The sequence below is a fragment of the Electrona antarctica genome (genome assembly GCF_951216825.1).
Source record: "Electrona antarctica genome assembly, chromosome: 19".
In the NCBI taxonomy this organism is placed as follows: Eukaryota; Metazoa; Chordata; class Actinopteri; order Myctophiformes; family Myctophidae; genus Electrona; species Electrona antarctica.
The window spans coordinates 30284309-30307989 of record NC_136800.1 but is presented as its reverse complement, the minus strand read 5'-3'; the positions used below and the strand labels follow the sequence as shown (position 1 = coordinate 30307989).

Sequence of the window (23681 nt, the reverse complement as noted above, 5' to 3'; positions counted from 1 at the left end):
CAGAAACCTCTGATCTACATATTTTTTACTTTTAGCGTTTTGTATTAAATGAACGCCCTACTTGATCATACTATTGGCGCTGCTCTGCGGCGACATGGGCATAAGGGCTACGCTTGCATGCGGGCCCTTTGTCTAAGACAAATTTGTTCCTCGGGAGACAAATAAGCGACATGTTTTGAGAGTTTGTATATCTGCTACCATATAGCTATTATATGAATTTATCCCTGAAAAGTAACCATTTTGGACATATGAGGTTTCCACTCGACGGAGACGATATCAAACTGGGGTCCTAAAAATCAATTAGATCGTATTATTTTTTATCTTTATAATACTATGTCTATAATACTAATCAATTAGTTCTATTAAAGAAATGGAATGCTGTGCACTTTTTTTTTGCACTTTCTGTTTTGTGTGTGTCTATGGAGTTAACATTACACTAGTAGAATATTCAAATATGTCTTCCCTGTGTATTTTTGGTTTGTTCCTGAAAACTGAAAGCCTTTGAGTCAAAAGACCCAATCGAAAATACACCATTTTTGTGACATCATAACCCTAACCACACCCACCCCACCCCATTATCATACAACACACAGCTGTGGGGGAGTTCAGGTGGGTGGTGCTAAGAAGAAAACATGTGTCAAGACGAAATTTCTCGTCACGGCACTCCATCTTTAACTTTTGCACCCTTGGAATGAACACACAGGTAGGGGTGGCAGAACTCACCGATCCATCTGATGCACTGGCTCCCACTTTGTCTCCCGTAGCGTTCCAGCATACCTCGAAGATTCCCCCTGTCCCCCGGTAGCTGTGGACTAAAGCTCCCGTCTGAAGACAGACACACACACACACACACACACACACACACACACACACACACACACACACACACACACACACACACACACACACACACACACACACACACACACACACACACACACACACACACACACACACACACACACACACACACACACACACACACACACACACACACACACACACACACACACACACACACACACACACACACACACACACACACTCACTAAATTCATCGGTCTGCTATTTTTGAACAATGACCGCTCAAGTCAATAACAGACCGCTGTCAAATCAAAGGCTCAGAGCACCTGGCTCATATCAATCTGCACTGCTTGATTTTGTGCCGTGTCCAACATGGCAGCCATGTAAACAAACACACAATGTCATTTACAGCTGCTAAACATTGCTCTCAAGAATGTTTAAGCGAGAAATGCAATGCAGTAAACACTTCCAGTTGCTTTCCGAGGCGACCGTTGCATTGGACGCACCTGGCATACAATTATGGACTACTTTCAGTACTGTAAGCAATGAAATCCTTCGTTTGGTTGTTACTTTTGGGTAAATGTATTAATTTCTTTATTAACTAGCCATGTAATAAGCGAGATAATCACTGGGGGGGGGAGCAGTGTAATTGGTAATCATGATCACAATATCTTACAGCTGGAGTGTGTGGTGCCATGGATTGTATACCTGAGTGTTCCAGATGTGGACACACTTGTCGAAGGATCCGCTGGCCAGGTGTCGCCCGTCGGGGCTGAAGGCCACGCTGTAGACGGGCTCCTGGTGTCGGGTGAGTGTGTGGATGCACACGCCTCGCTCCACGTCCCAGAGACGCACCGTCGAGTCAAACGACGCGCTGCGTAGCACGTCGGGGGCAGGAAGAGGAAGAGGGACATTATGTAAAGCGAGTCACAATGGTGAACACTCCCCGCCAAGGATGCAAAATATTACAAGAGGAAGTGAAAAGTAAGCGATTTGTACCTTACCACGGAGAAAAGGAAACCTAATTATTGTATGTACTGTATGCTGGAGACACCTGTTACTGACAGTTTACATATTCATGGGTTAAAGTCCTACTATTTGTCAACATACATTGCTGTATACGAAATTTGTTCTCCGCATTTGACCCATCTCTTGGAGCGGTGAGCCGCAGCCGTGCCGCGCTCGGGACGACACTAAAGGTGTCAAAAGGTCATATTCTACTTAACCCATAACCCTCCAGGATTAATTAATACATTCGCTGTAATTCGCGCCAGGATTTTTACCCTTATTTTGAAGATGTTACAAATGTGTGTTGTCGAACTTGTCGGGTTAAATAATGTATACTGATTTTTACAAATGATTGTTTTTGCCACAAGTCCCGGGAAGAAATTTGCGCAGCCTACCGGATTGTTGTGTTGCTGTGCTGGCCTGTCCTTCAACAAAAAATCCCCAAACAGCATGACTGTGATAGCCACGGAGCGTGCCGTGTGCTCCCAACGCACGTGCATGAGCACACCTCGCAGGCACGTAGCGGTAGCGTGGCCGCACACAATTATCAACGTGACTGTGAGGAGTGTGTGTTTGAGCGACAGTTTGTCTTCTCTCACCACAACGGACATTCTGTTTACATTTTCCCTGTGTGTCCTTGAACAGTGGTGAGTTGTCTACTACCATCTTGCCTCATCCTTTCTGACCGACACTCCAGAACGAGTGAAATATTGTATAACCACCAGCAGTCCAGCAGCACCACCTATTCCTTTCGAGCATTAAGTGCTAGTGTTGTCTGTACCTGGCCAGCATGAGGTTAGCGCTGGGGTTGTTGGTTCCGGGCCCTGTGGGACTCCACTTGATGGTGTAGATCTCCTTGCTGTGGGCCTGCAGGTCATGGACACACTGGTCTTGCTTCATACTCCAGATCTGTCCCATGATGAGAGAGCACACAGCAATGTTAAAACACTTAACATTGTTTTACACTTCATCACATTACTCTATTAGTCTTAATGTCGTCGACTAAAACTGTGACTAACTATACTGGCAATTTGATCAGTAAATAAAAACTAGAATAAAGGCTACTGACCTTCAGTGTCATGTCGTCGGAGCAGGAGGCCAATAGGCTCCCGGTTGGATCCCACTTGATGGCATTTACCTCATTCTGAACGCACACAAACACAAGAGACCAACATTATAGGTAGCAACAGTGACAGACACAGCATGGAAATGTATCAGCCTCACGTCTGCAATTAAATCCCCACTATGAGAACCAACTAGTGATTATACTGTACATTTTTAAGGCGAACATTTTTAACTCAAATCTTTGCTTCTGTGGGTGGTTCTTGACATGGAAAAGTTTGAAAACCACTGATATAGCCAAAGGGTCAAGACGGTTTTAGCTTTAACTCCTTGCAACCGTTTGGACCCAAGGAGTTGCATGGTGGTGACCCTTTGGTGTAGTTAGGGCTTTAATGGGGTTAAACTGAAGCCTTTACCGTGTGTCCCTGGAAGGTCTTGACGGGCCGGTCCTGGCCTAGTTTACACACGTGGATACACATGTCTGTGCTGCAGGACGCAAATGTGTTGTTGCTCTGCCAGTCCACGTCCAGTGCTGGTGCTGTGTGTGGGACAGACAGAGGACCGAGGCGTGAGGTAAGCCTGGATGTCTGGACCGGCTGCTAACACTATAGCTTTTATATCATGCCGTCTTTGTTGTGTGAAAGTGGCCTAATGCATGTACAGTGGATTAAGGCTAAATAAAATCTCATGACTGAAAGTTTAATGATGTTTAGGAATTATCATCTAAACCTATGTTGCTGCTGTTCTACATAGAGCCAACCGGTTGAAGAAATCAGTTTCGAGCCTTTAACCTTTTGTTTATGGAAGAATAACACGCTTCTAAACATCTGTTCTATATTGCTAGTTTGACCACTTCAAATACCCTTTAATCTTAAAATAACTAATGACAGAAAATATTCGATCTACAAGCTCACAACACGTCGTGTTTCCGATACACAACATGGCTCCTATGCTGCCTTCTATGGAATCCAAATGACTGAAATCAGTCATGGCGACTGAGAACTTTAATCCATGTATCATATATCAAACTGAACCTTTTTTTATTGTGGAAAGCAGCAGCAGCAGCAGCAGGGTTTTATGGAAGATGCTTCTGACTTTACCAGCCACATAGTGGTTCAGGTCAGCAGTATTTTTAGATAAGTCATGCTAGACTATTGAATCCAAATGAATGAATGTCATGGTGGCGACTGACGAATCCGTGCTCACCTGAGTGGAAGGGAAACTGTTGCTTGGCCTCGCCTGTATGTGCATCCCAAATGATAGTTGTCTGGGGAGAGGGAGAAACATTTTTTTTGTGTCATTGGAAATAAATCGAGCCAAACATCAGCAACCACAATGCATGTAATGAAACTGCAGTGATCTCATTTGTCCAACCTTGTCTACGCCGGCACTGAGGATGAAGTTTCCTTTCTTGTTCCACTTGAGCGCAAATATAGGACCCTTATGCTGCCCCAAGGTACTGGCCAAATTACCTGGAAAGGTCACAAGCATTACAGAGGGATTTATTTAGTAAGACAGCTCATAGGAGTTAGCTAAATGTTTTATTTGGGTTGTGGCAGTGGTTTGCAACCTTTAATTGGATGAGAGAGCCCACTTGTTTATCGTCTCTGTCGGGTGGAAACCTCATACTGTATGTCCAAAACTGTTACTTTTCAGGATTCATATATTTTTTGAAATAGCAAATGTATCAGATCTACAAGCTCAAGCTTGCAGATGTGATACTTTTATGCTTTTGTGTGACGCTGCAGTATGGTAAAGTTGGCCGTTAATTTTCCAAAGAACACAAACCGAAGAATATGGAAATAAGAGGCCCTACAACAAGGACATTTGATTGATTGTGTTCCAGCTGGGATCATGCCATACCGTCACAGCCCACATGTTGGGAATCAATCGAATGCACTGTGACAGAAACACAGATTTTACCGTCTTTCGTCCATATTCTGGCGAAGCCGTCATAGGAGCCTGTTGCCAGCAGAGTGCCTTCACTCTGAAAGAGAAACAGGCTGTTATTGTAGGTAGGTTGTAGTACTCAACACCTGTGGTCTATATATTCTAACTGTAGCACAGACAACCATAAAGTTTAACCAACCATATATGTTAACTTTCTCTTCTAACTATGGAACTGTGTTCAGAAAAGAAAATCCTAATTCAGCTATACTGACAGAGAGACAGCCAAGGAGAGGCAGACTGAGTGAAAGCCGAGAGGTATTAATGCACCTGTTTGGGTGGGACAACACATGGATATTTACAGCGTGGCCGTCTAGAAGTGTGTGTGTGTGTGTAAAAAAAAAAGATCTGGACATATCACGCTGTTCCCATCTTGTTTTATGATTGGTTCACATAATTAATTGCATGATTTTTGTGATAACAATGCCTGAAACATGATAACCATATGCTGTATCGTCTCTGTCGGGTGGAAACCTCATTTGTCCAAAACAGTTACTTTTCAGGAATTACATTTAAAAAATAACAAAAGTAGCATATATTGTTCAAGCTTATAGATCTGCTACTTTCTATGGCACACGAAAGTGTGACACTGTAAAATGATCAAGTAGGGCATTAACAGTTAAAATATGGAGATGAGGTTTCTGCCCGCAATTTACATTTTGTATTGGAAAGAAATTTCTAATGAAATTTTAGATGCTTACTATTTATGAACATAAAAGCCTGAATGGCACAGTTTAGAAGGTTAATGTGGATTTCCAGCATGAAGGGAAGAGACCAGAACACGACAGAAGGATCTGGGGTTTGTATTTTCTCTAAGATGGGAGTGACTCCACCACACGTATCCGGTTCACAAGGACAGCCAAGGAATGCCTTTGGCAGCCGCGGTAGTCACATGCATCAACACACCCACACACACACACACTTGTGAGGACATCAACATGTTAGGGCGGTGATTTTAGGAATGCCTAAATGCTTTTTGGTGCCATTTTTAAACCCATAACACTGAAGCCGAAAACAACCCCACTTACAAGCTCACGTCGTGCAGCTTGTAGATCAGTTATTTTTTTGTAGGTATAACTCTCTTCAACTCCCAAACTCTAAAACAAAACCTCCAAATGCCTATGATCCTAAACCAGAAAACACAACCAGAAAAAAAGTCCTCACTCCTCTCAAATTCTACTATACTTGTGGGGACATTTGAACCCTCACACGTATAGTACCGGCAATACAAGCACACACACACACACACACACACACACACACACACACACACACACACACACACACACACACACACACACACACACACACACACACACACACACACACACACACACACACACACACACACACACACACACACACACACACACACACACACACACACACACACACACACACACACACACACACACACACACACACACACACACGAGAAATTGCAGTCACTGCAACACTGACACAAACGCATTCCATTTCCTCCATACACACACACACGTACGTTTGTATTCCTATACTTGAGAGGACATCATCAAGCCTCATCAACATGTATGATGGTATAGAACAATGTTGAAAACAGCCTGAAAATAACTACCGGTAATATAAAATATGGAAAACTTCTAACCCTTAAATCCGAACCTGAATCTTTTTTTAATTGCAAACGTACCTATAAAAATCTTTTTTCCAACCATGAAACAAGCATTTTTCTCACAAGGGCCAGGAAAATGGTCCTCCTCAAAGCATGTATTTCTCATATTCTACTATACTCGTGGGGACATTTGGTCCTCACAGTTACACACACACACACACACACACACACACACACACACACACACTCACACACTCACATTCCAGTCCAAGGAGGTGACGTCTTTGTTGCTGGGGACGTCCTGCCCCCCTTCTCGTATGCAGTGTCTCAGCACTAGCTGGGTGGAGCCTCCCGTGCTGGTGTTCTCACTCAGGTTCCATATGCGTGCCGTCGAATCCCCGGATCTGCACACACACACACACACACACACACACACACACACAAACTTCTATTACTATACTTGTGAGGGCAGGTTTTATAATTTGGGGGAAAATGAAGAAAAATAAATAAAAAGAACCACGGCCCCCTCATGCATTTAGAAGGACAAGTCACCAGTCACCAGAACCAAGACCAGGTGTTTTCAATGAATCTAACATGGCTAAAATGGGAGTTTGGAGTTATGCCCAAACAGTTTTAAGGACATGTCACACCAATGCAACTCCTTGCAAGTTGAAACTGCCATTGGGGATATGGTTTCATGCAACTACATTAAACTACTCGCAACCGTTTGGTTGCAAGGAGTTGCATAGCGAATCATTGGTGCGGTTTGGGTCTTACAAGGGGTTTGTATAAGAAGGGTCTGATAAAAAAATTATATCAAATATTTAAATAAATACTGAATCAAACAACTTAAAATGTCTGGGGTAAAACAGAAAAACATGTACAGACGTTAAACTGACCCCAAAAATGTTTGAAATTGAAATATGCCTTTAAATCAACGCAGCCATGTGTACAGGGGGAGAGACAGAGTCAGACAGAAGAGCAGGACAGGCAGAGACACTGACCCGGATGCGAGCAGGTCATTCACTGGGTTCCAGGCGCAGATAAAGACTTCGGACTCGTGTCCCCGGAGCACCATGGCTTTGTTCTGGGGGATTTCCACGTCGTTGTCCACATCCATCATCTCTGCATGGTGGTCTAGAGAGGGCAGGAAGCAAACTTAATAATCTTAGTAATCTCGGCACAACTGGAAAAGATGGGTTTGAGCCCTCAGTGTGTTTTCCGAGAATCAAATAAAGGTTGGAATTAAATTAATGGAAGATTTTGTTTTTATTATTATTATTAAAATACAACCACAGAGCTTTTTAAAACGTGTGTAATTATAAATGTATTGCTTTTCCCGCATTTTAATAATTTTGTTGGGACATCAAAACCCTAGAATTATTTGTTTACCTCTGTAAGCTGTTACCTTTCACCCTAAATATTTCTTGTAAGGCAAAATAGTGCCATCTAGTGGCCAAATGTTTTGTAGTCCACATAGTGGGGACTGGATATCCTCGCCTGGCATGGCAAGACTAATATCACTGCGTAGATTTTGTTCCTGTGGCAGAGTGGCAGATTAGTCTAGTTTCCAGGCTAGGGACTGTGGAGTAACATGAGTTGACAGTCGTGATGGACAACGCAAAGAGTTATAACAACGGTCGTACAATTAAAGCACGTTTCGGTCAACTGACCATCATCATCTGCCAACTTCCTCTCCTACGCACCTGTCCACTTATTCTGGGTTTCTAGTCATAACTTAATCTCCTGTGCGCTCTGGTGCTCATTCATGTGCAACAGGGTGCGTGTGTATGCCGTACTTAAACCTGGCAGTGGTACAACTCTATGTGGCGTAGCAAACCGTTGCTTCACTTGAAAGAAACTTCACTTGAAAGAATCACACAAAGTCTGTTCATGAGGAAAAGACATTGCTGGATACGACTCTGCTTTTATACTATGTCTATCTAGCTGTCTGTCTGTTTGTCTGTCTCTCTCTCTCTAGGTTGATTAAGATAGGCCTTTGAAACCATGGGAGGAAGCGGAGACAGGACTAAAAAATGAGTGCGGCTAATTTGTATCTGCATTTGCATGATAATATTTTTTCTAATTGATGTTGACAGGCTAAAGTGGTTAAGTGTGCCTGTGTTAAAAAAATGTTTTTCTTTTATCTATTTCCTGAAAAGTAGTAATAAGATATCACCTGTTGGGTGGAAACCTCATATGTCCAAAAAACGCTGTAGTATGATCAAGTAGGGCTTTCATTTATGAACAAACTCAAAACGTTAAAATATGCAGATAAGAGGTTTCTGCCCGACAGCAACGATATAAGACGACGGTGTGTGTGTGTGTAACAAGTGCAGAGCTCTGCAGAGGGTGTGTGCGTGGAGACTGTGTTCTTCTCAGGAAATGAAACCGTGAGGAGGGAGGCCTCCCTCTGCAAATGTCACCGTCACCTCAAGAGGTTGTGACTTGGTTAACAGGGTCATAACGATGGCACCCGTGTAACCCGCGTTGTCATTACCAACGGTGTCAAAGAGCCAGAGGAGATTCAATAGCATCCGTGGTCACACAGCACTGTTGGCGCATTTACCACAAAGAGATTCAATTAGGCACAAAGCATTTACACCAGAGGCCGAACGCTTTCTAAATACAGTTTTCCAGAAAAAAACTTACTGACTAAAATTGCCATTGTTCACTTATTATTTCTCAGCCTCTGTAGAGGATGGCAATGTTGAAATGACACGGATGCTTTATGACAGAGATGCTTTCCCGGGTTGAAATGTATGAAGAGAAGACATATAGGTTACAACAGGAAAGCATCCGTCTGTCATTTTAGAATTTATGAACTTTAACTATTATTTTATACGTAAGCTTTTAGATCTGCTATTTTTTTTAAATCGCAAACATTTGTGACAATTCTTTGAATATATACATTTTTAAAGTGAACATTTTAAACTTGGTCCTTGACATGAAGAGCTTTATGAACCACTGATATAGAGTAGTAACATGTGTTTTTCAGAAAACTGTTAGGATTTAGAAGACATTTGTATAATACAGGTCTTAACCCATTTTGGGCGGGAACCCCTTTTGGTGTTAGCATTATGTTATGCTTTAGCTATTGAAAAATAGCAGATCTACAAGCTCATAGTGGGCCACCGAGTGGCGCGCTACGAGCTTGTAGGTCTGCTATTTTTGAAAAATCGAAGAACGACTGACTGTCAGGATGTAGAAGACATTTTTAGAATCTGATCTCAGGTCAAATGGGTTAATGGGTTAACAGAAACCAATTTAGAGGAAAGGGTAAGGGAAACTACAATTGAGGTCAGCACGCCACGTTGAGAATGGTAAACAGCTGAAACTAATTTGACGTCTAAACACAGGTTTCTCCGGGGAACAGCCCCCCAGGCAATTCTCCTAGCCAAGCTGCATGTTGACAGGAAATTTGACTGAGTAAGCATTGTGTAAGGTGGCAATGCTTTAGTCCGTCATTCTGTCGTTAGACAAGCTATTCAAATATCGTTGCTGTCAGGTGGAAACCTTGTTATGTCCAAAACGGTTTTCGTTCAGGAAATGGAAGAAAATTAACCTGTGTTCCAATGGTGGACGTGGTCATTATTTAGTTGCACACTCTTATAGGTTCAATATATTGTTGCTGTAGGGAAGAAACCTCTTATCTCCATATGTTAAATTAAATGAATGCCCAACTTGACCATACTACAGTACAGTGTCACGCAAAAGCATCAAAAGTAGCAAAGCAACATGTTTTAGATCTGCTACTTTTGACGTTTTTGAAAAGTAGCAGTTTTGGACATGCAAGGCGGGTTTAAAAATCAGCCTGCTGTAGCTCGAGTTGCACCGAGGCTGAGATGTGTGCTGTTTGACACGTTGTGAGTTTGTAGATCAGCTATTTGAACTATTTTAAAATGTTTTACAATAGTAAATAATGACAAATAAGTTTAGCGATAGGGGTAAGGGGTGGCGCAAGATATAGCTGATGAGGTTTCCACCCGGCAGAGATGAAAAAAAAAGATAATGTCACATTCCCAGAAATCATTTTCTATGACACAGCACAAGCCTTTCTGGAAATGTTTTCATTTTGCCTGCACAGACAGCAGGGTGGTAATAATTATGTCTTCTTCTGCTTTTCCTACTGCGTAGGTTAAGCCTGATTTACGGCTCCTTAAAGTACGACCAGTGACGTCTGCCAAAAATCTATTCCTATATATATATATATATATATATATTATATATATATATATATTCTCTTCTTAGGCCTATTCTTCTTTCTTTGCCATCTACGTACATATTTGTACCCGCAAACTGGAAATGAGGATCACCAAAAATAGCCGCCTAGCATGGCACAGAAATCACAACTTTTCATTATTGAAAAACAATTCCAATATTTTTCAAAAGAATTTCATGAATAAAATGAATCTGCTAATTTCCATAAATAAATTAAAACAACGTTCAAGAAGTAGTGAAAATATCTACAAGCTCACAACGTGTCGTGAGCTTGTAGATATTTTCACTAGTTTGGGTCCCGGGCAAATAAGCTATAATGTTTGGGAACCACGTATCTACAAGCTGTAGATGGGCGACTATACGCTGCACTGTGCGCCAACTAAGTATAAATCAACCTTATGCAAGTGCGGGGTGTGGGGTGGGGAGGCCTTGGACAGAACATTTTCCACAATGAGGTCAACTTTTCTTCCTCCTCAAAAAAAAAGAAAAAAGAAAAAAAGTCCTGTTTTTGCTTAAGTGCTGACTCAAGGAGTCCTTACTGCACTGGTTCTCAAAGTGGGGTCCAGCGACCGCCAGGGGTCCTTGGGGAGGTTCCAGCAAAATTGGAGCATCGAAATCAGTTTACCACTTTACCCTCATTTTATACGTCGGCATTTCAAAACTAGCCAATGAATCTACAAGCTCACAACATGTCACGTGGCAGCTTTTCGACCTGCCATTTTATTATTTCATTAATTGTTTTGAAGTTTTGGTCCCTGGCAAAATCGTTTCGGATTTGAAACCTTCTAATAAATCTTGTATTTGGGTTTGGTCATCTCTGTCGGGCGGAAACCTCATACAGTATGTCCAAAACTGTTACTTTTCAGGATTCAAACTCAAAACGTTTGAACCTTTGAGCGTGTACATCTCCTACTTTTGTGTGATGCTGTAGTATGATCAAGTAGGCCAGGGAATTCATTTATTTAAGTTTTATGCCCGACAGCATCAACATAAACTTAAAAAGCGTAAACTTAAAAACTTAAAATTAAGTTTATCATTATTGACATGAAAAGGTTTAGAGAATGGGCTGCCGTCCTTACTGGCTAAGGCGTGGGCTCCGTTCTCCTCGCCGTTGGCGGCCCCTCCCTCGCCATTCTTGGCTCCTCCTCCTGCTCCCTGGGGCGGGGCTACATTACCGCTGGCGCTGCAGCCCGCCGCGTCCAACTGCCTCTGCTGCTGCTGTGCCAGCTTGTCTCTGTAGGCCTGCTGCCGGGTCTGGACCACGTCTGGCATCACCGCGTCGATCAGGGACAGCGACTCGATGGGCCGCCCGTCAAACAGCGTCCCGTCCTGCATATTATTATTACACTGTTCATTTTGTCCTCGAAAAACTAGGACCAAAAATGTCCCTCGACTGGCCTTAAATTAAAAACTAAATAAAAGCTAAACCCCAAAAATTGACTAAAATGTTAGGGAGGGACTAGTTGAGAAGAGATCCAGTACAACTAAAAGACAAGTCAATTTTTGTTTGCTTTGTTTGCGCTTGGGTGAAAATAGCAGATCTACAATCTCACAACGTGTCGCTTTGACGCGTTGTGAGCTTGTAGATCGGCTATTTTCAGCATTCAAGTAATCTGCCATTAGGCCTGAAAAAACCCCAAAAATATCTCTAAAAAGATTAACATTGCTGTACAATATGACACGGGTAGGGATGTCACGATCATTATATGTTACTTGCAGATTAATTGTCACGGAAATAATTCCGATTAACGATTTAATTGTTTATTTGGCTTTGAACGATATAAATGGAAATTACATTTATGTTCTTTTAGGCCTTGTAAACACAGATTGCACAGTGCAGAAATGACAAATAACTTAAATATACACAGAAAACGACTGCCAATGACTGGTACCCATAATGAAAATAGGCCCTCAAACGCCTGGCTTTGTGTGTGCCCCCCGTGACGTCATGTGGCAGCCAAGTCTATGGCCTTTTACTATGACGTCGTGGGTGCACCCCAAAGGCGCTCTCCTCACTTCACACGAGTGTGATTATTTTTAAAATGGGTTAAAAAGAAAGTATCATTCAGTAAACTCAATGCCAATATGCTGCGTATGGTTGTTCGGGGGGGGGGGGGGGACTGACCTCGTTGATGCTGACTTCAGCCTCCACATACTGCAGACCCTTCTGGATGATGGAGATGAGGGCAGCGGGGGGGACCAGCGCTCCGTTGATGTTGGACTGGCTGATGTGGCTCTCTATGCCAAAGGTGAACGCTGAGTGGGAGAAGCCTGGAGGGAGAGATCAAGGGCAGTGTAAGGACTAAGTAACCAAAATACAGGGTTTTTTGTTTGTATCATATTTTCTGAGTGGTACAACCACTCCTATTCAGTATTTAAGTCCGAGTCCAAGTGGCACAAGCTCCCGTCCGCATCTCATTGTAAATAGAATATCTAAACACGTGAATCTTTTTAATGCTTCCAACTCGAGTAGAATTATTAATGTTTTGTACAAGTGTCCATGACAAAAAAATAATATGATGTGGAGACAATAAAGACTATTATTATCATTATTATAAGGTGGTAACAGTCCATTTGCTCAGTAAAATATTTCGGGGGCATATTTAGAATGTTTGCAGGCTTGAGTATGTTGAATCTAGTTTGCATTAATGAGGATTTAGTTGACACAATGAAATAAAATGGCGATAGTATTCCGTGTGGGGCAGACGGCCTGTCACAGCCAGATTTGGGAGAGCAGCGCAGCTTTGTTGTTGCGAGGAAAGCGGTAAAATTAGACTTTCGTGGTTGTTTTCGTCTCAGATTTAGTCCGATGGAGCGTCACAGACAGTACAACTCTAGGGGGACACAAAAGCGACACAAAAGTAGGACCCGGAAGTATCTCAGGAGGGGGCGCTCACGTCACAGCTAAAATACTGAATAGGGTCCCTGGCTGTGTCCCTGGGTCCGAGCACGGAAATAGCATATTGTCACCACCAAGTGTCACTGTTGTGCAGCCTAACACACCACCAAGTGTAACTGTTGTGCAGCCTAACACACAGAGGCCAGGGATGAGAGCTTGTACAGTACAGTACAGTACAGTACAGTACAGTACAGTACAGTACAGTACAGTACAGTACAGTACAGTACAGTACAGTACAGTACAGTACCACTAACTTCAGACAGGTCTGATTTTTGAGGGGCGCTAGCCCCCTCTTATATACAGGTTTAATGTTTGTTTTTAGGTCAATGTTTGTTTTAAAAATGCCATTGACAATGAAGAGAAATTAATGTTTGTTTAGTCACTAACACAAACATTAAATCCCATTAACAATAAAGAGAATTTAATGTTTGTTTTGACACATCATTACATCACCAAGCTATACTGAATTCCCTCCTCGATGTTGTAAGATGATAAGAGCGCCCCTCACTTCAGACGGGTCTGATTTTTTATTTTGGCCAGTGGTTCTTCTCAACCTCTTTTTGATCAGGGCCAACCGTGGCCCACCCATTTGACCACTTAACACAGCAGCCGTATTGGCTAACACATTTTAGTACAAGATCATCTCAGTGCCCTGTGATTGACAGACGCTGATTGGCTCTTCCACTTTTTGGTTTCTGCAAACCAGGGTTGGGAGCCAGACCAGTCTGCCGATAATGTGAATACACACGGCCGGGATGGTTTACCAGGGTTTAAGCGTCACTATCCTGCTTGAACAACGTGAAGAATGATGAGCATGCACTAGAAAAGTGTGTGGGTACACTCATCTCTGCTGTTGGCCAAGCACAGCACGCACAAAAACAGGCCTTACACCAGAGTCACCCTACCTGACTCTTGCAGGTATCTGTACACCAGGAAATTGACCTCATCGCTGCTTATGCTCATTTTCACTCCTGGTGGTTAAACCATCTGGTCAGCGCAGGATACGAGCCTAGGAGACAGACAGAGAGAGATAATATATCGCACATTAATTTGTTGCGCAGATACAAAATGCATTACATTGACTAGCGGTCAATAGACCATGGTACGTGGCTAGATGTAAGCAGAGCTGTCGCACACACCACGAGCACGATGATATAACCACACTGCCAGAGAGAGAGGGACGTCACCTTGCTTGACCTAGATCTGGCACTTTCACAACGGGTGTTAGATTCTAACAACCCGTGTTTCCCAATCCTTTTGTCCTCGGAGGACCCCCTTCTTTTCTTACTAATAAAAGTGCCCTGTGCCCCCTCCCCCCACCCCCCAGTGGCACACACACACACACACACACACACACACACACAGTCACACGCCAAGCACGCACTATATACTTCTAGGACAAAAGCAAAAATTACAGATCTACCACTATATCGTGGCTGTCGGGCGGAAACATCTCATCTCCATATTAAAATTGTGTGTTTCTTTTTTCGCCATACTACATTACTATGGCATCACACAAAATCATCAAAAGTAGCAGATCTGCAAGCACGAAGCGACACATTTTGAGCTTGTAGATCTACTTTTGACATTTTTGAATTTGAATCCTGAAAAGTAAACGTTTTGAACATGAGGCTATTTTTTTTACAATTTAATGACATGCCTAAAATAAGGACATTTTGGGGCCACCATCAATCATTTAACTGGAGGGACCTCCTGGAACCACCTCAATGACTCCTGGTGGGGGTCCCGGGCCCCACTTTGAGAACCCCTACATTAACCCAAAACTGGTAATGATTAGCAGACCCTTCCTCGCCAGGCGGATCGGCTCGGCTCTCGTGGACCGAGAGAAAAAAAATCCTCTGAAGGAAGACGGGGCTTTTTGAAACTCCTGCAATAACAGAAACTCGCTGCATAGTTTGCATCCACTGTGTCGTATTTCTTCGAGCAGAAGCCGCAGTGTTTTGAACCGTGGGCCTGTGGAAATAAACGAGAGGGAAGGAGGTCTGCCCTGCCAGCCCACTGCAGAGTCAACATGACCACCCCCCCCCCCCCCCGCCTTACCAAGAGCTTAGATCCACAACTATAATCAAATCATGGACCCTGGGATCTAGCACAAAAACTTCACCCAGCCCCGACCACTAGGCATACTAACTAGTGGTTTTGAATTCCGTTGATGTCTGGCACAAACCTCTCGTCTCCAAATTCTAACGTATTTGTGTGGTTTTGTCCGTAATTAACGGCAATAATATGCAAATAATATGCGAGTAGGGCCACCAAATCGTCAGCGTCCCTGGGATCTGTAAATAGCACATTTGGTACGTTCTTATTGCACTCTCCCCATTTGATGCCAGAAATTGCAGATCTACAAGCTCACAAAGCAGTGCGTTGCAACGCGTGAGCTTGTAGATCTGCTATTTTTGGCAAAAGTTGCCCCTAGAGTAGGGATGCTGGGGGTTCAAGTGGCATTTTAAGTTTTAAGCATATTTTGATTATTACAAATATATCGTTAATCTTCATATGGTCCCATCCCTACTCAAAACCAGAAAAAGGACATAACATATGGACAGCCGGGGTGGAAGTTGGAAGCTGCATGCCGTTCAGGCCAGTCTCCATTGCATTAGATATGAAACTCAAACGATGGCGTTACAAGTGTAACTAACATCCGAGAGACAAAACTCATACCACTGAGTATGAATAAATTTAAGTCTTAAATGAGTCAGCTTCTGAAAGGTGTCCCCTAAATCAGTGGTTCTATTCAAGTCAGATTGATATTTGGTCACGGACCACCCTCGTTTGAAAATGTTTTGTGCCAGGGACACCCAGAAGAGAATATTCATGTTCAAAATATTCAAAACCATTTCAAAATCTTCCAAACAGTTTCGATATTTTTTCAAAACAAATCTAAAATGGTTGCAGTGTCTCTAAATGGGCATCATGTGAAGTGATATACATCAGATACTGACCATGTGATCAAGGTGTCTTCAAATGCTCATCATTGCTCTGTTGTCTTGAGCAGATAAACTTGGTGCCTCTAAAAGAAAAAGAAAAGAATATATAATAATTTCAGTCAAAATTACAACTGTAAGTAACTCCAAAGTAAAAGTGGGGCGGCAGTGGCTCAGGGGTAGAGTGTCCCGTAGAATGGCCAGATGGGAAAACCGTGAGGTTCCAAGTTCGGTCCCGGGCTCCCCCAGAGTTGGTGTCGAAGTGTCCTTGAACAAGACGCTGAACCCCTAATTGCCCCCGATGAGCAGGTTGGTGCCATGCATGGTTTCCTCCGCCATCGTGTATGAATGTGAATGAATGAATGAATGATTTGATTTAGTCAAGAGTCATGCCACCTTGTGGCCCATCCCTCATGGGCCACATACTCCTTTTCAGTTTGTAAATACATCAAACCAGCACCGCGGAGAGGGCCACACCTGGCCAACAGGGAAGGGCTGCACCTGACCGGCCAGGTGCAGCAAACCAGTGCTGACCACACTCCAGCGACTCCAATCATCCACAGCCTGGAGTGAAGCTAGACTACACTTCCGGGTCGGACGGATGAGGGCTCTTCTTTGCTTTTTCGCGCATTTCACTGGCACTGGCCTCACGATCCCGCCCATGGTAATAGTCAGGGAAGGGAATGTTATCAGAATAATGTCAAATCTGGGAATACATTTCTTAACAAGATATTTCTTCACCAATGTGTTTGTAAAGGTGTCTACTAACATATCCCACATTGGTTTCTATTCAACCACCCTAGGGGAATTTTTGACAGCTGCTGAAAGTCGGGGTACCGACCAATATAACAACCAATATAAGGCAAAATGTTCTAAATTTCATTATGCTTTAAGTAGCATGTGACGTGACAAACTAGAGGGTTTTCATGATTCTGAATCCATTCCAAGCAATAGTTTTGCATGAAAAACACTCCTTGGGTTAAAAACGGCCATAGCCGTCATCACAAATGTGATGAGGTCAGCACAATTGGACACATGGCTATGGCTGAATTTAGCCCAAGGAGTTTTTCGTGCAAAACTAATGCTTGGAATGGGTTCAGAATCATGGAAAACCCCTAGTTTGACACCTCACATGCTACTTAAAGTATAATGAAATTTAGAAAAAAATTCCATATATTGGTTACTTTCAGCAGCTGTCAAATTCCCCTAGGGTGGTTGAATAGAAACCAATGTGGGATATGTTAGTAGACACCCTTACCAACAAATTGGTGAAGAACATTCTTGGTAAGAAATGTATTCCCAGATTTATTAATATCCTCTGACTATAACAGGAGGGAATGTGTTAAGCTTCACCCATTTTCAACCTTATCATATAAATTGGTCCTCACTAGTACTCATAATATGGTACCATTTTTGTCTAATCCGTCTGTGTCTCAGAAGAGGATAATGGACAATTATTCTATACTTCTTTTTGCACAACTATTTACCATTTGAACTTTTTAAGAATGCTTTGGAAACATTGAGCCTATGTCAAAGATAGGTATTGATTATAAAGCAAATATTGTATCTTATATTGTGATTTATTATCATTGACTAAATCGATTAGTTCTAGTTGGTGACTGTTGCACCCCATAATATAAATGTATAAATTGTCCTGTTTACATAGGCTAGTAAGGCTACTGTGCATCGTATTACTGTAGTATTAGTTAAGTAGTGTTTGTTTGCACGGAAGGTCTAAAAAAGAACTGTTGTCACGGTCAGAAAGCAGAAGAGAACAATGAATGAACAAAGGGGTGTGTCTGTCTGTCTGTCACTGCTGTCTAAGAAACTGGGTCAGGGGTGGAGAAGCCAAAACAGTGGCCACTTGTGTACCAACAGGTCAGTCAGCTTGATGCTACGTGGCTGACAAACCAAAGAGGAAGATGACATGGTTTTTAAAGGCCTAGTATGTAACTTTGCCATTCTATTTATATAACAAAACGATATATACACTTTGTTAATTGTTATACCCATAATTTCCCCAGAACTTAGCTAGTGTGCTGGTTAGAGTTGTCCCGATATCATTTTTTTCAGACAGAGTATGAATACAAGTACTTAATTTTTAATACTCGCCAATACGGAGTACCGATACGAGTAACCACTTTTGTTGAGTAACCACTTATTTTACCGCCTTAGATGCAGATTATCTCCGATCTACACTTGTCAGTTGTCATTTATGCTTGTAGATCGGCTGTTTTTGGCCTTTTGCTGTAGTATTGGGTTAGACTTGCTCCCGTTGCATTCGTTCAGCCTAGTGTCAATTGGATGTTTGGTACTCGGGTCAAAGTATCGGGGCCGGTTCCAAGTACCGAGTACGAGTACTTGAGGGTGGTATCGGCCCGAGTAACCAATACCAGTATCGGTATCGGAACAACTCTAGTGCTGGTGTTTACTGTTCACCTGCAGTAACACACTGCACTCTCGCTGTATTTTTGGTGTTTTCGCTGTTTGTTTTGGTTGCCCAAAAACATCTCCGTCTTCCAAAACATACAAATACAACCACACCACTCCAGTGGCTCATAACTGCTGGTATAGACGGAAAGGAGATAAACACAGGGCAGTATGCTAAGACACAGGGCAGTATGCTAAGACACAGGGCAGTATGCTATGCCTTTAAAAAAATCAATTAACGGTACCAAAGCGGTTTGCAAATAAAAGCATTTTCAGTTACCTAGTTTCATTTCAGTTACCTAACTTGTTGCTGCGGCTGGATCAACAATTGAGGTCAAGGACTACAGTGGTTAATTAAGTTTACATACACATACATTATCATTTCTAATAATTGTGATGATGAAGGCGGTACAGTGTAATTTTGTTCTTTGTTCTGGTTTCTGGTTGTTGTGTAGGCCAGACGCATGTGTGACTCACAGCTATAGATTTGCTGCAGGCAGATTGTAGTACATGTCTGTTATGTCACCATGGTGTCTATAATAAACAACCAGCAAGGCTTAAGTTGCCACTACGTGCCCTCCCACCCCTTCTACACCATTAATGGGCTCAGCAAACCGCCACAAATAAGACAATGACTTCACTATCGGAAGTGCGTACAGAACACTGTACAGAAGAGTAGTGGTTCTCAATATTTGCCTCTTGTACATATTTGCGTAATGTACTGTATGTTGGTTTGTTCGTTTACTGTCGAGTGAGAAAACTGTAAAGGTCCTTAAACGTCCTTAACGCGCCTAGTAATTCATTTTCAATGAGACCTTTTTTTTCTGTACGCGCGGAGAAGTTGAGGGGCGACAACGCAAGTCGCAAGCGCATTTACGTGAGCACGGCCCCGTGAAATTGTCGTGCTCGTTTCGTGCACACACCCGCGACTGACCAGACCTGGATTCTGTTTAGCTTTTTTTCTACGCTTGCGTCGTCGCGCCCCTCATGAGCAGAGCTGGAGCAGACCTGTCGATCCAGGCGACGTCGTCTGTGTTAACACTTTAATTGCCCGGAAGTATTTAATCCATTACATTCATGCGCCCAGTCGATTTATAAACACGGACGCCTTTTCCGGACGGACCGGCCGGAAGTTCATGATGTTGTGTAGCAGCTAACAATAGCCACACCACTCTAGAATCGATCGACAACGGGAGACAAGAATAAATCTATCGAGACTAGCGACTGGACCGCGGAGCGCCGTCTAACACAGGATCTTTTTTCAGAAAAAGACGGGATGATTTAGATCGCGAGTTATGAACGTTTTAAGATTTTCGTTTTCATCAGCTAAACAGAGGAGGGAGTTTTTCGATGACGTCTCACTCTTGCGCGTCACCGAGGAGAGCCCAGGAGGCGCGCCTGGGCTATACAGCCATGCGATCTGTTCTCGTATCAATAAACTTCGTCTTTTGGACAATACTTCGTCCTGGGCGACGGGCGTTACTAATAGAAAGGACAAAGAACTTCGTCCTGGGCGTTCGGAGTGTTAATCGATGCCTATCTGAAACTCGAGTGACTATTCCCGTGCCAGTTGCCGTGGGCTCCCCCCGCCTCCCCGCTCCTCTGGCCGTGACCACGCGACAGACTGTATCAAATATGACTGACTGACAGACCACAATTCTTATATTAGATGATTTAAGATGACCCCATCCCCATGTTATTCTCCATAGTCTAGAGAAAAACTTCCGTGAACCAGGGGATCAGCGATTGCATCAGGACTTTGGCACTATACTAGTAATAGTATAACGATTTACAAACACATCAACCAGCACTGGACCTATATCTATATTATTATTATCATCATCATCTAAATTATTTAGCGCTTGTTGTGCCTCTTCAGCGTTGCCTATCATGCTGCAGATTCATTTTCTTCTCTCTCTGCTCGCGCTGTCATCCTGTCGAGAACGGGGAGGCGGGTGGGCAAGGGGGGGATTGCACGGCAACTGGTACGAGAATTAGTCACTCACGTCTGAAACGGCTATTTGGCTTATTGCATCACGGTATAAGCCTAAACAAAAAAGGATATTTTACTTAGGACCCATATAAAAATGAGTCCGTGACTCAAACATGGGTCCTGACCCAGTGTTTGGGAAACACTAGTACCTTAATTTGGCCTTCGAGTCACGTCCATAGAGCACCGAAGTCTGACGTCACTTTCAGTAGAGGGCGTCAATACACAGGTTCATGTATTTTTTTATTTGCATTGTAATCTCCATAGGGGGATTTTAGGTCGCTTCATATAAGAACTGTGTTTGAAAAATAAACCGAGCACCCCGGCCTTTCTGTCAGGGGAGTGGCTGTGTTAATGATGTCCATTCATATTTGATACAGCCAGTTTCTGGAGAAAATGGAATTAATGTGGCCGCAAAAGCCTTGAAACTACATATGAAGGCAATATCGCTAATATACGTCACGTCCAGCTGTCAACACATTGCGTTCCTGAGATTCCTCGTTGACGTAAGCTCAGCTGGTGGTGACTCGACTCGTACTAACCACGAAACATTAAGTATCAATAAAATTAAAATAAACGTAATTAAATTGTATGGAGATTACAATGCAAATAAAAAGTACACGAACCTGGGGACTGACGCCCTCTACTGACAGTGACGTCAGGACTTCGGTCTATAGCCTTAAATGGTAAATGGTAAATGGTGCATTTATATAGCGCCTTTATCCAAGGCGCTTTACATAGATTGTGCATTACATTCACCCATTCACACACATTCATACACCGATTGCAGCGGAAGCCATGCAAGGTACCAACCAGCACATCGGGAGCAATTTGGGGTTCAGTGTCTTGCCCAAGGACACTTCGACATGTAGACAGGAGGAGCCGGGATTCGAACCGCCGACCCATGGATCATTGGACGACCTGCTCTACCTCTTGAGCCACAGTCGCCTTAAGGACTCCTTAGCCTTAACTTAAGGACTCCTTAAGGCTATGTACCAGAGCCAAGTACTGTACATAAACTTGCTTAGTGATATTCATTTATGAAAATGTATTATCCACAACGTCAACCTGGCTGTCAACCTCACAACAACGTTGTGAGCTTGTATTTCGGCGCACAACACCGTCGTACGACGCAGCTAGTGACGTCACTGACGAATCCTTTTCATCTAGGCAGCATCCTGAAGCTTTTACTCCAATCAACGCAATCCACAAATATAAGAACATCTGTACTACAATCTAACCTGTAGCGCTGGTATGTGTGATTATTTTGTGCAAGCAACGCCGTCATCGTACGACGCAAACGGGGTTAAAACTACGTCCACAGCTTCTACTAACTGAAATGAGATACAGTTCCACCGGAAATTGACTTTTTGGGGTTTCAAAATAAAAGCAAAGATCACCATTACAAAAATATATCTACCGTATATATATCACGAATAGTTATGTGTGTAACAAAAAATATGTATCAACGGCACCCAAAGGAAAGAATATAATAAGGATAAATCACAGAGTGAATCCAGGGTGAAAACGAACTACTGGTAGCTCCCGTGTGCTAGCTGTTAGCTTCACCGTCAGATCACATGCTGAACGCCGGCAAAGCAAGGCGGTTTAAAAGTGTCCCACTTGCTGCAGGGTCAGTGGGTGTTAGCTAGCCTCACACCACTGTCAAATAACGCTTATAACACCGTTATTAGACAAAGATGGACCATTTAAACCTCACAAAGTTGAAGAGGACCATCGGGATAGTTTAAAAACAAGCAATAACACATCCTAAGTGCCGCCGATCACCAGCGAGCTACGGTTTCAAAGCCTTTAGCGAACGAGCTAGCGGTTAGCACAGCGCGCTAGCTCGTTAGCCGAGGCTAAGCTAAAGACAAGAAGAAGTAATCCCGTACCTGCTTGTCTTATTTTAGCCCCCCTGTGATCGAAAACCTGACGGTGTCTCTGTTCTGCGGTTGTTGTGACGGTGTTCGATCAGACCATGCTATCTATACGTATCGATCGCAGGGTTGATCAAATGAACGCTCATAATTAAAAGGCTTGTTGTATGTTGAACACACACAGAGCAAGCAGAGCTAGAGCAGAACAGGCGGCGGAGAAGCTACAGCAACGGACGTTCCATCCACACAGCACTGAGTGACCCGCACTGCGGAAATGAGCTGCCTTCATTGCCTGCATGTAACTTGTAACACTACTGTATTTATTATTTCCAAACATCACCAACTGTAAGAAAGTTCGTTATTACATTCATTACATTATATTACAAGTGTATGGTTATATATTTTTTTGTTTAATAATTCTGACTGGCAATGGTTGAATAATGCAGACTACTGTTAAAAGACAACCAAATGCATGTTATATAACATTAAAAAAAACATTATTAAAAACCCAACCTATCATAATTCATAAATAATTCTCAGATAAAAAAGCCGATGCCACATGGCATTTCTCATTTTATTTGTATTACCACATGATTGAAGTAGGCTAGTCTACAGATAGTCCTTTAAGACAAATGTAGATTTAAATATAGTGCAGTAGCTCTTTGTGGTTTGGTTTGTATGATTGCCAAAACCCAGCTATTATTGAGTTGATTGTTTTTATACTTGTTAATGTTCACTTACGAAAGCACAAGCGGTCTTGTCTGCAAATTAATGCATTCACTCACGAACCAATGACCATCAATTAAGATGGAGCCATATTCCCTCGCCAAACTCCACCAATCGTCGCTTGCAAAAAGAAAAAAAAGAAAAGAAAAGAAAAAAAGAACAGATCTACAAGCTAACAGGG

The 23681-nt window shown here is 42.8% G+C and overlaps 1 protein-coding gene across 1 annotated transcript in view; it reads right to left on the bottom strand.

Moving 5' to 3' along the window:
• LOC306912542 (F-box-like/WD repeat-containing protein TBL1XR1) overlaps positions 1-23067 on the bottom strand; it is a 29847-nt gene extending 6780 nt beyond the window's left edge. Inside the window, exons 1-15 of the mRNA XM_079488840.1 lie at positions 22790-23067; positions 16493-16560; positions 14435-14538; positions 12756-12901; positions 11710-11959; positions 7414-7546; positions 6669-6813; positions 4798-4861; positions 4249-4346; positions 4081-4141; positions 3291-3412; positions 2882-2956; positions 2594-2721; positions 1513-1678; positions 724-825 (exon numbers count right to left, since the gene is read on the bottom strand). Of these exons, the coding sequence (XP_079344966.1) occupies positions 724-825; positions 1513-1678; positions 2594-2721; positions 2882-2956; positions 3291-3412; positions 4081-4141; positions 4249-4346; positions 4798-4861; positions 6669-6813; positions 7414-7546; positions 11710-11959; positions 12756-12901; positions 14435-14492 (1548 nt within the window). The 5' untranslated portion in view covers positions 14493-14538; positions 16493-16560; positions 22790-23067. The remainder of the gene's footprint in view (positions 1-723; positions 826-1512; positions 1679-2593; positions 2722-2881; positions 2957-3290; positions 3413-4080; positions 4142-4248; positions 4347-4797; positions 4862-6668; positions 6814-7413; positions 7547-11709; positions 11960-12755; positions 12902-14434; positions 14539-16492; positions 16561-22789) is intronic.
• Positions 23068-23681: the final 614 nt, after the last annotated feature.